The sequence below is a fragment of the Centruroides sculpturatus genome, unplaced genomic scaffold, assembly GCF_000671375.1.
Source record: "Centruroides sculpturatus isolate CEXI.00-Female unplaced genomic scaffold, Cexi_2.0 scaffold13, whole genome shotgun sequence".
Lineage (NCBI taxonomy): Eukaryota > Metazoa > Arthropoda > Arachnida > Scorpiones > Buthidae > Centruroides > Centruroides sculpturatus.
In genome coordinates, this window is record NW_019384405.1 from 151,166 (window position 1) to 169,697 (window position 18,532).

Consider the following 18,532-nt stretch of genomic DNA (forward strand, 5'->3'; position numbering starts at 1 on the left):
ACAAGTATAAAAAGTTATTTCTAATTATTTTTTAAATGCAATTTCAAGTATAAAATCAAGACTAATCTCCATATCCTCTTGTAGGTAAATATGCTATTATTGAAAAATCAACATAAAATAGTGAATATAATTAAACCTAAGAAGTCATGAATAATAAAATAACTTCATTTGCAGGCAAAAAAAGAACATTTGGTCTTTTTTTTTCTTTTTACCTGAAGATAAAGTTGGTTGCAATTTTAAAATTGCAGACCAATGACAACTTCATCAACAGACAGATTTTTCAAGATTAACAAAGTTATTATTATATATAAACTAGTATACTATGAAGTAGAAACAAAATTACAGAAAAGTTTGCTATTCAGTTTTAGAAAAAAAATCATTTTGACACAAAAAACATTTCTACGATAGATATACCATGATTTACAATTAGCTTAATACAGGGGTCAGATACCTTTCAGTGGTGTTGTGCCAACTGTAAGTTATAATGTTATTCCAAGTGGTGACATGATTTTACCAAGTTTATTATATATTATCAAAATTATTCCAGTCATAATGGATCTCAAAAATGTATAATTTTGAAGTTAAGTTGTTAATTGAATTATGTTCTTACATGTGAAATGCTTGCAAAACATGTACATGGTGACTCAGATTGTAAATTCATGCACTGTAATAGAAATATATAAACAAGAAATTTGTTTTTAATGTACCATGGCCTTTGCTGAACTATGACTTCCATTTAAATATGTAATTAATAATTAAAATATAATTTTTACTACATTTCTATTCAATCAGAGTGCCACTGAAAATCGTCTCGTGTGCCATGTTGCACGCATGCCATAGGTTGCCGACCTCTGATCTAAATGATTTTCAAATCAAACAAAATGAGGAGGAGATGGTATTCACTATTTAAGTATGGACCAGTATATCAGAATGGTTAATTAAACGTTAACTCTTATTTCCTGAGTACAGTAGAATGGTCCACTAANTTAAATTTAATAAAATACTAAAATAGACAAAAACTAATCTACCTAGCTGGTTCAATTTTAACCACTTCTATACTGCTGTCATCATCTTCACTCGAAAGACAATCTAACTGTAGATCAGGAGCTATTGGCCAATCCAGATTTTTCCAACTACTATTGCCTCTTTCGGTGCTAGTGCGTCTTTCAGATGGCCCTGCCATCACTGAAATACAAAGAATGTAAAATATTGTTTGATATTATAAAAATAAATAAATTTGTTTTAAAAATTTATGTAAAATTTTAACAATTATTTTTATCTGAAATTTAATAGTCATCTTTTCTAAGATTAATTTGATCTTAATCTTAGAATAGATATATTAAATTTCAAAATAATATTCTAGCTCTATATACATATACTAGCAGATAAGTCCAGCATTGCACAGGCAAAAAATTAGAACAAACATTAAGATTACTACATTGCTGTATTTCATACTTTTAACCCTTTGATTACATTATATTATATTTGATTTTTATAAGTACAAAAGTTATCTTACATAAAGGTTTATCACACCAAGTGACCAATCTAACATATTTTAAAAATTCTTTAAATAGTGTACAGTAGAGGAATAAAAAATTTTTTAAATGTGTTAGATTGGTCAATTGATTTGATAAACCTTTATATAAAATAACTTTTGTACTTATATAAACCAAATACCATAATATAACAAACATTAAAACAAAAACCATATAAAGCATTTAGTTATTTTAGCCTACCATTGTCATGTTTATCACGATACTTGGATGGTAAGAAATCATGCAATTTCATTGACCAAGTGGACTGCAATTGAAAATATAACTTAAATTTTTTAAGATGTCATATTTTTTTCTAATGTTAACTCTAAGAAACTGTATCATTCACAGCCAAGTATCAAAATGGTAATCTGCCAATGAATCAAGTTTTGTGAAAAACAGGGCAAAATATTTAAACTCGGCACCCACTTAAAACATATTTTGTGCAGGCTGGTAGCCTTGTATTATGTAATTTTCCTATTTGAATGCTACCATATCACTGGTTCGATAGAAAGAAGGGGCTGTTACAGAAGGGGTTTGAAGTAATTCAATCAAAAGTAGTTATTGACCTCCTGCAGGAAGACAGAATGGTTAACAACTACTAATTAATACTGGTCAACTATTAATATTTGAAAAGTGATCCTTGTTAGATAGGTTGTGATGGCCCCACATGTGATCAAAGTTTCTAACCTTAATGTCTGAAATACTTCATATAGCTTGTTTAAATAAAAAAAATATCTTGTGAAAATGTGAGAATTGCTTTTATATGATGATAATAGAGTTTTTATATTTTTGCAACAGAATGTATAAACTACATGAGAAGTAAGTCTTCATAAATATTGCATTTATAGAAAAATTATTAGAATTAATTTGATTTATTTGGTTACAGAAATGCAACATGTGAACAATCTGCAGAAGGGCTGTATCTCAGGAAGAGTTTTATGTAAAGTTGGCCTCTATTTAGATGTTATTAATGTAAAGAAAACCCAGAATACTCCATGTGGCCAGCCTGTTGGCCATGCGTAAACCCACCATCGACTACCAGTGTTTGGTGGTTTTATCAACTCAACTACTGGAGGGCACTTATTAGAATTAAGAGAGTACTATTTGGAAATGAAAACACCCTAGTTTTAGATGTGAAAAATTAAATACTTATAGACTTTTCGTGGGGGTAATTACTTTTGATTCATGCAGGCAAGTACTATGTGCTATCTGTTGCAGTAATAATATAGTGCTTTATTTCACGCTAAATCATTGTCTCAATAATTAAGCAAATATATATATTTTTAAAATTATATCCTTTTTTGTAAGAATTATAGTCTATTATTTTCTTAAATTTTTTGCCAATAGATGATGTTACATGTAAAGCCAGCAAATCAAATGTAGACAGAAATTAATTGATATATAGAAATCCAATTGATATTTTGGGGTGGGATATACAACATTAAGTTAGAAGCATGTAAACATAACTGCCAAGTTTCGTAACAATTGGTCGAATGGCTTAAGCATGCATAGCGAACAAACAAATATATATCCTCATTTATATGTATATACATATATAGATTAGGATAATACAAAGCTTACTTTAAATTTTTAAAATATTTTAAATCATGAGATAGTTTTATCTATGACATAAATGATTTAATTTTATAATTATATATAGTATAGGTTAAAAGTCTTTATACCAGTAATCTGAAAACAAATTTTTTGTTTTTGTTGGTATATTTGGTTATGCCAATGTGAAATGTGGGTGATCTGCCAAGGGATGCCTACTGGAAAATTTTTATGGGAAACTGACCTCTAATTAGGTATTACAAATGTAAAGATACATTTTAGGTATACAAAAACCTGAAAAATTACGTGTGGCCAGCCCATTGGCAAGGTGCAAACTTATGACCAACTGTTCAGTGTTCCAGTGTTCAGTGGTTTTATTCAATTGGCCACTGGTAAGCACTTTTTCTTTTATTCAATTCAACTTAATCAATATTACATGTTAGGTATTGGTATATATAATATATTTTTAAAAAATTTTATTTTATGCATTATATTGAAGATCTTTTTAGGTTTTTTCCATTAATCAATAGTCCAGTACATTTGCCAAAGTAATTGTTCTGNTGACCAATCTAACATATTTTAAAAATTCTTTAAATAGTGTACAGTAGAGGAATAAAAAATTTTTTAAATGTGTTAGATTGGTCAATTGATTTGATAAACCTTTATATAAAATAACTTTTGTACTTATATAAACCAAATACCATAATATAACAAACATTAAAACAAAAACCATATAAAGCATTTAGTTATTTTAGCCTACCATTGTCATGTTTATCACGATACTTGGATGGTAAGAAATCATGCAATTTCATTGACCAAGTGGACTGCAATTGAAAATATAACTTAAATTTTTTAAGATGTCATATTTTTTTCTAATGTTAACTCTAAGAAACTGTATCATTCACAGCCAAGTATCAAAATGGTAATCTGCCAATGAATCAAGTTTTGTGAAAAACAGGGCAAAATATTTAAACTCGGCACCCACTTAAAACATATTTTGTGCAGGCTGGTAGCCTTGTATTATGTAATTTTCCTATTTGAATGCTACCATATCACTGGTTCGATAGAAAGAAGGGGCTGTTACAGAAGGGGTTTGAAGTAATTCAATCAAAAGTAGTTATTGACCTCCTGCAGGAAGACAGAATGGTTAACAACTACTAATTAATACTGGTCAACTATTAATATTTGAAAAGTGATCCTTGTTAGATAGGTTGTGATGGCCCCACATGTGATCAAAGTTTCTAACCTTAATGTCTGAAATACTTCATATAGCTTGTTTAAATAAAAAAAATATCTTGTGAAAATGTGAGAATTGCTTTTATATGATGATAATAGAGTTTTTATATTTTTGCAACAGAATGTATAAACTACATGAGAAGTAAGTCTTCATAAATATTGCATTTATAGAAAAATTATTAGAATTAATTTGATTTATTTGGTTACAGAAATGCAACATGTGAACAATCTGCAGAAGGGCTGTATCTCAGGAAGAGTTTTATGTAAAGTTGGCCTCTATTTAGATGTTATTAATGTAAAGAAAACCCAGAATACTCCATGTGGCCAGCCTGTTGGCCATGCGTAAACCCACCATCGACTACCAGTGTTTGGTGGTTTTATCAACTCAACTACTGGAGGGCACTTATTAGAATTAAGAGAGTACTATTTGGAAATGAAAACACCCTAGTTTTAGATGTGAAAAATTAAATACTTATAGACTTTTCGTGGGGGTAATTACTTTTGATTCATGCAGGCAAGTACTATGTGCTATCTGTTGCAGTAATAATATAGTGCTTTATTTCACGCTAAATCATTGTCTCAATAATTAAGCAAATATATATATTTTTAAAAAATTTTATTTTATGCATTATATTGAAGATCTTTTTAGGTTTTTTCCATTAATCAATAGTCCAGTACATTTGCCAAAGTAATTGTTCTGAACTGCTGTTCATTCAAAATGAGATTTACTTGCAGCTTTTTATGCAATAAGGTAAAGAAATTATGGAAATAAAAGAAGTAGATGTTACGTAGGTAATAGTAGTTATTATCTACTAGACATAACAGCTATTGACTCAACTGTATCATTGACATCAGAGTACTGACTATTATCAACTTTAACAATTGATTAATTGAAAAACAGATGTCAGAGTAGGCTGTAACAGATTAGCAAGTCAAAATAGACTTGAAAATATGATATTTGTGTTTCTGCAAGTCCATATTTTGACTATATGTTTATTTTTTCAGTTAAAAAATTTAAATTCAGAAACAGATTACCTTTCTAACAATATACAGGATAGAAAAGAAACATAATGTAAAAAAATATAGAAAAGAAAGTCACTTAATACCCCTGCTACAGAATATAGAATGTTCCCAAAGTTAATTTGCTCATGTTAAGAACACATTTGATCAAGGGGGAAACAGATTGATTTGTTACATACACAGCCGCCATCTTGACGGAGGTCATATTGAATGCAACTCCAAAACTGTAAGTGGGAAGAGGGACATCATGTGACACATCATTTAGGATCAGAATTTCACAAGGAATTGATTGCTAAAAGATTTTATTCACCTACCTAAAATGGTTACAGAGTTATGCATGTTACATGATGTGCTCAATGTGCAGTACATTATACATTCCATAGCAGGGATGTTATGTGACTTTCTTTTCCACTTTGTTCTGTACATATACATATATATTTGAAATAATAGCAGATTTTTAGATTGCTCGTTCAGAACTTTTGGCCAACACTATAAAATCGAACAAAACACAAATACTCACACATACATACATATATATATCTAAAAACTTTTAATCTTTATTTATTGAAATGCTATTTGGTTATTACTTTTGATTTAATTCCTTTTACTTTTGTAATTGAACTAGTTTCTAATAATAAAATTAGTATATTTCTAAACATCTCAATATATCTGAAATACTAAATTAATATATGCATGCATAACAATATATATTAATATTCCTTTAAAATAATATTACAGTGGGTTCTCAAGTTACATAAAGGTTGCATTCTAATTTACATATCTTTTAAATTCCACATAATATGAACTAAGTTTTGTAACTTAAATTAATGGTATATGCTATAGTTGCGTTCTTTTGTGCTTAAATTTGATCCTATTAGTACTGTTTGTACTGTCAAAACTAGGTGCATAGACAGACACTAGGTATTTCTGGCATCAATCTTTATTTTGGAATATCTTGTTGGCCAAGACGCATTTCAGGCATAAGCCCCATTTCTGACGGCATTTCTTGTAAGGAGGTGTTAACCAGTATACATCTTTATAAAATTACTTATTTACAGTTAAAATTTCTTGGCTTTACTCTCCTATTAGTACTCTATACATACAAATTATATAATGCACCATATTAAAAAATAGTTTCTATACATATCATGTAACATGGAAAAAATGAAAACAGTCTGTACAGCCACAATTTATTAATTGGGAATTAAGAGCTGATTTGAGCAGTTGAAGAAAGAGTCATTAAATTTAATTTTAGTTCAATAGTGGTGTGTTTAAAAGTTTTCATTTGTAAATGGAAATCTCATTGTGAATTACAAATGATAGTTTTATTAAGTAAAATTTTGAGTAAGTAAAATTTTTGTGTTGACTTGTTAGTGGTCATGGAAATCTTTTCTGAAATTGTTACATCAAGAAAACAGTTGAAAAATTTAACTGTTCTTTGAAGCATTCTCATTGTAATAAATTTTCTAATGATCAATATTGCCTGAACAATATGGCATGTAGTCAGACAGTATGTAATATAACTTTTTACAGTAAGGTAGACAAACATTATTATATATGGTCAAGAGTGTAATTATAAACATAATTTAAAACAAGCATATTTTGAACAATGTATGTACTTATCTTTCTGTTGTGTTATTTTAAAAATTGTGTATTTCAAACATGCATAATTTGAGCATCCACTGTATTTCTAAAATAGCAATTTATATGTTTTATCAAGTGAGCTATTATTTTCCATAAAATTTTATACAATGCCATTTCTTTCATATTTTTTATACTTATTTATATTGAGAATATTTCATTTCTTGTGTAATATAATGCTAAACATCAAATTATTCTTTATGATAGTAGTTACAGTATGAAAAATGCTTGATAACCGAGTTACGAAACATTATTCTGTTTTAACTTTTAGTATGCCAAATAACTGTTAGTTCAAACATTTAAAAGTTAGAAATCATAAAAATGAAAGACTTATTTAGTTACTTTTATTTATTTCAAGTTTCTATGATATAAATAAAGCTAGTTTCTATGATATTTTATATCATTATAGCTAAATGAGATGACTCAATTAACTATAATAGGATATGCATGTCCTGAACTAATTTCCAATAGGATATAATCTTCATTGGGACTTAGTTTAGAACATTAAAGCTAGATATTATTGCATGTTTTAAAACTATATTTCAAACATACTTATTATTATTTTGAAAATACTATAATATCAGTACAATATGAATTACATTAAAAATTGCAATTAGAAAAAAATTCTATTTCAATTCAAATATCAATCAAGCAACATACAGTCGTCCCTTGGTATCTGCAAGGGAATTATTTCTAGGACCCCTGCAGATTTCAAATTCTTTGCCCCGTATAAAATGGCATAGTATTTATATATAACCTACATGCATTCTCCCATATACTTTAAATCAAGTCTAGATTATTTATAACACCTAATAGAATGCAAATAGTTGTTATACTGTAAATAGCTATTTAGGGAATAATGACAAAAAAGTCTGTACATGTTCAGTACAGACTCAACCATCGTAGCCTAACTACATAGCACACTTCAGCAACAACGTAACATTTTCTTTCTTTCAATACTTACAGATTACTTTCATTTAATGACCTGAAAGAGAAATACACAGAATAAAACACAGAATATGTAAAGTGTAAGCAAATTCAAGTTTGCTTTTTGAAACTTTCTGAAATTCTTTTTGAATATTTTCAATCTGCAGTTGGTTGAATCTGCAGATGCGAAACCTGTAGATACAAAGGGGTGACTGTATTATAGGAAGAAAACAGCAAGACAGTTTCAGTCTAAGTAGATTGTAGGCTAATTAAATAGCAATTTAATAAATTTAATCAAAAACATGATAAACTGTTTTATTATGTTTTCACATCACAAAATAAATGGCCAGAAATAGAAATCATAACATAATACAATTTAGCATAAAACACATTCTATTCTGAAATATAGTATTATATAGTTTTACATACTATTTTAATATATTGTGAATTACATACATTAAGGAATATATTTACAAATTTTAATATGATTAAAAACAATAATACTCCACAAACCAATACACAGGGTCAAAAGGGAAATCCAGAACTTTATTTTACTTTACATGTGCATTTTGAATAAGGTTTATGGTTGATCACGAAATATAATCCTTAATACTGATTAACTCCCTTTAGCCTACAAATTTTAATATATTTTTCTAATTATTGTTTACCTAAACCAAAATTATGATAAAATTTAGATTATGAAATTAAAAATTAAACACTGTAAAATTTTATTAATAGCATTTCAGTTAAAAATATTAAATTTTCTTGCATTAGTCTTTTAATTTTTGATGCAAACTGTTAACAAATCAGATTATCCAGAAGATTTTTATTTTGAATATTACCATGAGATTCTTTAAGTTGCTTCTTTTCTAAATAAAAACAGAGAATTTTAAATTAATTTAAAATCATAATACTCCTATTTATATAATTTTCAATTACATTAAAAATGTTTTTACTTAATGCTGAATTTTTTTCAGGAAAAACAGCAGATATCTGAATTAAAAGTTATAGAAATAATTAGAATGTCTTATCTGGCTTTTAATATCAGAAATTGCTCTTGGCTGCAAAATCTGAAAATCAAATTGATTACTTGCTCAAAAATTTGCTTTTAAACATTGTAAAAGAAAAATATATTTTTTACATATCATCTTCAGATCTTGCTTTTACTTCTAATGCTATCCTGAATAAGTTCATTGACTCCATTAATTATGTTTATATTTACATACAAAAATGCTGAAATACAGTAGAGTCCCATTAATCCGAAATAATTGGGATCGAGCCCTGTTCAGATTAGCAGATTTTTGGATTAGCTAGATAATTGAAATAATGCAGAAGCAAACAGTAAAACAGGTCTGGTTTATATAGATCCAACACCATAGTACCCACCCTTTATTTCATCTGACTTGTACTCAATAGAGGCCACAAACAGTTAATAAAAACAGATTTTTAAATTTTTAAATGGTAACTTGCCTTCATTGTTTACCTTAAAATTATTTTAAATGTAAAAAATGTTGTTTTTAATACACAGTCCAGAATTCCAATCAGTTGACTAATGTTACTATGCGAGTTAACACACTTAATTGTGAATGTTGAATGTACTCTTCTCTCTACATTATTTTAGTTTAGTCCAGTCTGCTGCTACAATAGGCACAAAATGGAAACCAGTGGCGTGTGGTGACATTTGATGATAGGGAAGCTGTGCTGGCCCTGAATAGAATCATTGAAAACATTATATGATATTTTGGTGTGTAGCATCTATGAGCTAAACCATGAGAGGTTGGTGCTCTGTAAAGCTGTGCGAATGCCTGTAATCTGGCTGCTTTACATGATTCAAATATTTTTGCCATGGAAGCTATCCCGTACTCGAAAATACAACACTTCCATTGGGAATATACATATACAAATTTATATCTGAATATACAATGGCAATTTTATCATTGTTTTTCACATGTAGTATAGAAATTTGTAATAAAATACACAATACACTTATAATAAAATATTAATTTTAATTAACTTAAAGTACGTTAATTAAAATATGAAAATAATCGCACAATATGTATTTATATTTTGTAAAATACAAGAGAAGCGGCATTTCCACAGCTTCCATAGACAGCACACCATTGATGGAAACACACAATGTGTATGTTGAAAGATAAGCTGGATGTTTTGAAAAGGCTGGAGAAGGGTGAAAATGCGACAAAATTGGCAGTAACCTTTGGAGTGGGCAAGGCCACAATAACCAGCTAGAAAAAAAACGCACAAAGATCAAGCAGTTTTGTGCTTCTACTTCAGAAAAATCAGTTGAAAATCGACAAACAGCAAGGCCTTCAATGTTTGACAAGCTTGATGAAGCCTTATTCACGTGATTCACTCAAGAAAGAAAAGGGAAACATCCCTAAGTGGACCTCTTGTTAGAGAAAATTTCCTCTCCACCAACCAAAACATGTTTGGATTAGGCGGACATTTGGATTAGTAGTGTTCAGACTAGCGGGACTGTACAGTAGTTTCAAGAAGCAAGAAAATTTATATCAAATTACTAAAATTAAATTATTCATACATATTCTAATTTATTTTTTGTTGAAATTAATTATTTTTTTAATTCATTTATTCTTATGTTTAATGTTTTTTATATCTGATATTGCAATTTGTTCTGATTTTGAATTAAGCTGATCAAAACATACTGTTTTCTGTGTTTAAGAACATTGTTATGATTTTGTTTTTTTTTTAATTAATTAAGTGTTAGGTCTTGAATTGATTTGAAGATGAAATTATTTTACCCCCAAAACATTAATCTAATGAATATTTCTTCTGGCTCTTCAAAACTATTTCAGCATTTCTCTGTATAAGTATAAACTTTCTTGTTTTATTGAACGTTATTATATATAGTCAAATGATAAAACTGAGTGAACTATTGAAAATAGAGTCTATTATGGAGTTGATGTTCTTATTTCATGAAATACAGTACTTTAGATCATTTTTGATATTTGTGACTTTACAAATTAGTATCTACCCATATATAAAATTTATTGTTAAGTATGAAAAAATTTTATTTAAGACTTATCAGTAGTAAATATGAAATTTTATATGATAAGTTTACCAATCTTATACATTAGTTCTAACTTTAAGAATCAGTAAATCTTTCTTAGTCAAACATCTGTTCATTGACTTATCTAGCTTGAATAACTTAATTATTGTGGCATAATTCCTTGGGTCATTAATTTTAAAAGACTTCTCATTATAATATATTAAAACATACAATATAATTTATAATAATAACAATATAACTTAATTAACATCAACATTAAATTAGCCTATTATTTTGGGATTCCAACAAATGTTTTGTTGTAGTTTCTTTGTAACAAATATTATTATATTGATATAAGAATCAGGATTTAGGGGTCCATTATTTTTAAAGAAATTTGCGGTAAAAAGAACGTTTTATTTTTGAATAAAAAAATATTTTATTTCAGAGAGAAAATTTTAACAAAGAAAAGATGTAGCTTCTGTCATTTTTGAAAGAAGGGAAGTTGAACTTCCTTTAGACAGCTAAATCAGAAGCAGACGCTCAGAGCCACCCGACAGAGCCAGACAACCATCTTTATAAATAGGGCTTTTTCCCACCATTCAGATCAGTTCAACAAATTATGAACATGCTATAGGAGATAGTCTATCAAGAAGGGAAGATTACCATAGAGTATAGAGGACAGCCACCTAAGAAGTCAGCTATATTTTAATAGTGCATACTCAAATGAAATGATTTCAAACTCCTCCCATAATCCGAACGGTAAGATAACTGAAGACAATAACAAGCTTCATATTGTGAAGGTACTATAATCTGTTAGATTGATGTAAACTCTCTCTCATGCATACAGGTTGATTTAGATTAAGTTAGATAGTTGATTTCTCACTACAAGAAAGGTTCAGAATATATCATTTGTAATCCCATTAATTGTATTATTATTTTGTTTGATTAATTAAATTTTATTGTTACTTGTTTATAATATGACCTCATCCATGACTTGAATATGCGCAACCAGTCTCTCAACTACGTCACGATCCTCTCACACAGAATTCCTCGCGAATAAGTAGCATGTGATAGTCTGCGAACTAGACTATCTGGTGTCGGGAATCCTGATGTAGGAGATGAACGATTCGAAATCATCTCTCTCCGCATTATTTAATTAAATTCATAAAAAGCCCTCCGAAGAAAAAGTGAACCAATCCCACAATTGTGTGTCAGTAAGCGACATAGAGTTAGAGTTAAATAAATTCTATGCCCTTGGTTTCTCACATTGATAAATGAGAAAGTTCTAATAAATGTGTATTGAATAAAGTTAATAATTTTTCTCTCTTAAAGATAAATTGCTAGTTTTATTGCATAGAAAGTATTTCAAGACTTGCTTCAATAATATTTTTAAAAGTGATTATTTCTACATCTAATAACAGCTGAAATGTATAGTTAGAACATATTTTTGTACTTTTTATTTTATTTTTCTGATGTATCTAACAGCTAAAATATTTAAAATTATGGATGTTAAAATTTGCTTAAATATTTTTGCACCCTCTTGAATGACAAATTTTTAATTTCAGTATTTGATACATTCCAATAGAGTCAATGAAAAAATTCATATTTTAATTCTTAACTCAAATAAATACTAAGTCTGTGAAAAAATATAATTTTTATACTTTTTAAATTAATTTTCTTATCATTTGGAATTACTACTATTGAATAATACTTTAATTAAATGAGAAACTGATTAATCAGAAAACATTCTGTATAATTTTCTCGCTGGTTTGTTAGGTTTAGCAGTGTTATTTTGGTTTAATCAAAAATATTGTTCAAATACAATTACATCATAGAGACAATCATGTAATAAAATTATCATTATCCACTCTCCACTTTTAAGAGCTGTTGGCCTATTCTTATTTATTTATTTCTTATTTAAAAAAAAATTAATTTAATTTATATGTAGATTCTATTCTTTAAAAAATAAAAAACAAAGTAAATTTTACATTATTCATTATGTTTTAAAATGTACTATCTACCATCTGCATGCAATGAGCTGACCTTCCGAGTTCTCCTTTAAGCTGTATGATGGCACTATAGTACTGTATTTAGAAGGTTTAGCTTTTTATAGAAGAAATGAAATTTTCTAAATTGAGGAAGTTATTACATTCAACATCATGGTTCTGACTTATTTCTAACAATTTTTTTAACAGTTAACTAGAATTATCTTGTTCAACAGAAAAATTACATCTTTAAATGTTACTAAGTGACCAATTTTCAATTTCTTGAAATCAAAAATTAAGCATGAAAAATAAGTATAAAACAAATAAAACTTCCAACCAACCTATAAAAAGTGGAGTGTTCTAAATATTCCAACATCTTCAGAAAGCAAAAAAGAGAGACTAGAACTATGGGTCCAGCTCATTGTACACAAACAATATATAAAAGTATTAGAAATATATACAGTATTTTTGTTTAATATTTTTTTAGATTTTACAGTTTAGATATTTAATACTTCCGGTGAATCAGATTCTTAAACAATAATGTTTTGAAATTTTGTCATAAATTTGTTTAATAATATTTTTTCTAATTATTTATGGTAAAAGTACTTATATATTAAATTTTTCTCTTACAATGTATTCTTTCTCAGTAAAACTAATAATAATAATTTTTTTGACTTAGTTAATAACGGCAATAAAATACAAGATCATAACAAATATTTTATTCAAACTACAATGACAATAAGCTGAGCTTATTGAAAATACTTGTTATTAAAATTTGTTCAAATTTACTAATTGCTTAATTTAAATTTAACTGTGTTGATATCTCAAGATAGTGAAATTTTTATTGTATTTTATAAAGTGTAATTTTATATTTTATAAAAATACAAAGTCATCTAAAATATATATTTCTATTCATAAATTTGATAAAAATATTTTTATAAAAACAACACACACTGATTAACTAATAGACTGTTTGGAAATCTGATGAATTTAATTATTTTAATAATGTTGGTTAATAAAATGCCATACCTGAATTCACATCCTTATGGAATGTTGATCTGCAAGCATCAGTAGATCCTCTTGCTTGAGTATGATTTTCTAAAGTGGAATTTTTATTTCTGAGACTGTAATTATTATTTCTCATTTGCCTTCTTGGAGCTCTAAGACTTATAATGTCTATATCGCTGTCACTTTCTGAAGATGTTTCCATAATAAGATCAAGAGTCTGAGTAGATGATCCTGCTCTTATTTTATCCCCTTGTCCACAAGGATTATTTCCAATTCTACTACCACTACTACTATTACCATTAATAATTCTTCCAGAATTTCTCAAGTGATCATCATTTTTGTTATCTTGTCTGTTCCTATCCAACACAGATGAGGTTTGATCTGGAAAATTTCCAGTTAATTGTATACACTTCCTTTCTCCTGAAATTTTTGTATCTCTGTTCTGAGATACTTTTCTTGGTTTACCTTGACGTTCCTCTCCTTCACTTTCACTTAAAACTCTCTTTCTCTGTCTTGAATCAATTGAATCCATACTGTCTGGATTCACAAGTAATTCTGCACTTGTGCACCAAGCACTAGTTTCACTTCCATCACTTAATTCTTCATGAATATCTGTGTCTTGAGTTTGGAGTCTGTGAAAAGGTGAACTACTCAAAACACCAGGATTGCCATATCCAAGCATCATAGAAAATTCTTGGCCAGAATTGGCAGTGTTATCCTGATCAGATCCCCAAGAAGCAGGTGTTGAATGACATGGATGTTGGGCAGCTAACCTCTCCATAGAAACCATATTTAAATCAGTGTCTCCGCCAGGAGAAAAAAGAGGTGAGGAACACTCCATCACATCTGCACAGATATTGAAACAGAAATTATAACTAAAATAGAAAAACTTTGTCAAATTTAAAATTATTTCTGGGAAATATAACTTATTTGTATATTTAGAAAAATATTTAATATTTTGAAAAAGTATTTTAAAGTATTTCTTGAAAAATATTAACCAGTCTGTTTTTTAAAAAAATTTAATTTTAAAATGTAAATCTGATAAAAATTTAAACATTCTATACATCAGGGGTGGCCAACAAGTCAATCATGGTCAATCGCAAAGCCAATTTTGGTTGCTCACTCATGATGTCTTGATTTAATGTGTTATGCTTGTAACCAAACGCAATGTGCAATGCAACTGTAGTGATATCAGTCCTCCCTCAGATGCAGTTTTGTTGGTCCATGTGCAATCCATTTGCATACAGTTGTAAAAGGGGAATAAGAAATGTAGACAAAGGGTCATAAAATTGAAAAAAAGAAAAGCAGGAAGAGGGACAGAGAGAGTAGGTCGAGACATGGTAGAGAGAGGAAGGGTGAAGTGGTGGTCTCCAAAAGTGACAATGTTGAGTTTCAATTTCTTCTATTTAAAATGTAAATACTTTTTCTTCATGTTTTAAATTGTGGCTTTTCTTACCTATCTAAACATAGTATGTATTTTACACCTCCCCTCACCACTTAGACTATGCCTATGACAACAAGTTGATCATGACATATTTTTAAGATAAAAAGTAGATCTTATGTACTGTACACAAAAGTTGGCCACCCCTGCTATAGATAAATAAAATTATCCATTTTAACTATTATGCTGAAAAAAGGAAAAAGGAGAAATAATTTCTACAATGTATTTTATTTTAGCTTTAATTTTAAAAAATTCTATTTTAACATCAAAAATCTTAAGTTTTCATGCAGCTAAAAATTTAATTTAAACATTTTAGATCTTAATATAATGATTCACTGCCAGAGTTATATTAAATTTAAGACTTAAAATATATTGAAAAAACTGTTTTGCATGAATAAATAATTCAATTATTCAAATAAAATTATTCATTGTCTTCATTTGTACCTACTATTAATCACACTATTAATGTGTTATTAATAGTGTGATTTCCAAAGAATCTTTAAATTTAAAAAAATGAAATAATTAACTCCTTTAAGTAAAAATTTATGTCAATTTTTATCTTTTATACTGTTAAATAACTCCATTTTGATTTTCTTGTTTGTCAAAATCAAATCATCAATGTAATTCTGATCTATTATTGCTAAATTATTTCTACTATATTACAAATAAAAATAAAATTATACATTTCATCAGTTTGTTGACTAATAATTTATTTAACAATCACTAATATCCATAGAAGATATTTTTGATCACTGTACTCAAAATTTTATAAATTTGAACAAATGTAAACTGAAATAATATAAGTTGTTTAAATCTAATCTAGTAAATAACTGAAGAAAAAATAATTCAAACAGTCAAATTATTTTTGTTAAAATTAATTAATATACAAGATGTAAATCCTTTATCCATTGAGCTTTGTACCAGAAATATTTCAGATTTTGGTATATTTGTATAGTTTTTCTGCTGATCTCCCTCATATAAATAACCTTGTTCTGTCTTGAACAATGTTATTAATACTAATATTACTAGTAGCTTTGATGTCCTGGTTTGAAATGTTTGCCTGTACAGTGGAACTCCGGTTAACGAACTTAATCCGTTCCGCGACTCCATTCGTTAACTGAATTGTTCGTTAACCGAAGCAATTTTTCCCATAGAAATTAATGCAAATGCAATTAATTCGTTCTAGTCTCCGAAATTTTTGTCATTTTATTTGAAATATACAGTAATTTTCTTTGATGAAAATGTAGGAAAACGTAGTATCTATCATTACAGCAACAAACATGTAAACTTTGTTTAATAATACCTTCGTTTGTTGTAGTTGGTGGCAGAAAAGTGAAGATATACGAACCTTAATGATTAGAAGGGGAATCCCCTCCAAAAAAATAACGGGTAGCACTTCATCGGAAGATTCTTCGAGTCGAAGTCTCTTTCGGTAAAAACCCACCAGTGGCTAAGTGGTCTTCGTACCTTGAACACGGGGAGTTCGTTCGTGGGTTCGCACCTTGCTGAGACGGGCTGGCTACGTGGAGTTTTCCGGGATTTATCCACGTCTGTAACGCCTAAATAGGGGCCAGTTTCCCTTAAAAACACCTCCCAGAAGGCATTTCACCCTAGTCAGATCGCCCAAGTGTTGCGTTGCCATAACTTAACAATGAAACAAACTCTTTCCGTAAGGAACAAGAAATTGATCTAAAGTTGATTGTCTTACTCTTTTAATCAAAATTTTTCTCAAATGCGATAGCGCATTGTCGTTTTCTATTGCCACTATGACTTTTTTCTTTCTTTGATACCATATTGATTAAATATATAAATCACAAAACTGAAAAAAAGAAGTATAGCACAAACACTCAGAAAAGCAATGCTTAACTCGCGCATGCGTAAAATTTGACACAATATACCGTTACGTTCGTTATCCGAATTTTGTTCGTTATCTGAGACAAAATTTTTGCAAAATAAAAGTTCGTTAACCGATTTGGTCATTAACCGGGGTTCCACTGTAGTTTTAGAAATGTTATCATTATTTTGGCAATTTTCTTGTTTTTTAAAAACTAAGTAAATTAGTCTGATTTGAGTTCTTTTTTTTATGTGACTTTATTTAGGAATTTTTATTAATTTTTGATAAAAAAAAATTTTCACACATATGTACTGTAGGCAAGTGAAAATATTTTTAGAAGTCTTTACATAGATATAGACATGTTAAAGTATGTTAAAAGTTGAAATCAAACTACATTCCAGAAATACAAAAATGTCACACCTTTTGTAACTTTTGTATTTCAGGAATGTGTGTGTGTGTGTATACTTACACACACACAGATACATATACACATTTTTCATGAAGTTTATCAGCCAGGCAGCCAGAAAAATTATCTAGGCAAAGTGTCCAGCAAAAAAGGTCTGAAAAGAATACTGGAATATTTCCAATGCTTTGTGGAATTCTTCATTTGTGGTGCACCATGTCAGCACTCAAAAAGATTTTGGATTATAAAGGTATTCAGTTTTTAGAATTTCAGATAAAGGATTTTTTACCTGTATATAACAATATATACAACCAATATATAAATAAAAAATGTAAAATAGAAAATAACTGAATTAAGAATTTAAGGTTATTTATTTTAAATATTTAAATTATTTCTTTAATCCAGATATAAATACAATCTTACCACAAAAAAAAAACAAAACAAAAAGTTTGGACATCTTAAACCAGTCATGCAACAGTAATAAAATTCTGCATGTGAAAGTTGTCTTTGAAGAATTTTCATCACAAATATTACAAATCAAAAAATGACATACCCAGCCTGGCAATTAATGCAAAGTGATCAATGTCAGAGGGAACTTTACAACTTACTTGCTAATATGAACATTTTTGATAAAACTGTTTTCCACATATGTATCATTGTACTGTGATATTGTAATGAACTGTTTATTTTTTCACTACCACTTCACACACAGAATTTAATTGCTATTGCACATCAGTTTTAATGTGCATTGCTTTTTTGCAACAGAGTGTATTATGTGTATCTAATACAGTAGAACCTCGAAAACTCGGCTCTCGATAACCCGGCACTCCGGATAACTCGGACACACCCTGGCAGGGCAAAAAAATCCTTAGTTAATTAATTTTCATTATAGACAGCTTTATAAAAGTATAAAAGCTCTCATAAAG

General features: G+C 28.5%; 1 protein-coding gene across 1 annotated transcript; it reads right to left on the reverse strand.

The window, feature by feature from the left end:
• Positions 1-1,024: 1,024 nt before the first annotated feature.
• On the reverse strand, positions 1,025-14,852 carry LOC111618785. Its single transcript, XM_023360354.1, has 3 exons — positions 13,950-14,852; positions 8,753-8,779; positions 1,025-1,185 (listed from the first exon to the last, which is right to left on the reverse strand). Exons 1-3 carry the CDS (start codon positions 14,767-14,769, stop codon positions 1,025-1,027), a joined length of 1,008 nt encoding a protein of 335 aa, XP_023216122.1. The 5' UTR covers positions 14,770-14,852.
• Between the last annotated feature and the right edge of the window lie 3,680 nt (positions 14,853-18,532).

Coding starts and splice junctions, on each gene's coding strand:
- LOC111618785 (XM_023360354.1), bottom strand. CDS start 14,769: ATGGAGTGTTCCTCACCTCTTTTTTCTCCTGGCGGAGACACTGATTTA. Junction 8,780..13,949: donor CCATAAGGATGTGAATTCAG/GTATGGCATTTT, acceptor GTTTTTATTTAG/AAAAGAAGCAACTTAAAGAA. Junction 1,186..8,752: donor GCAACTTAAAGAATCTCATG/GTAATATTCAAA, acceptor TTTGTATTTCAG/TGATGGCAGGGCCATCTGAA.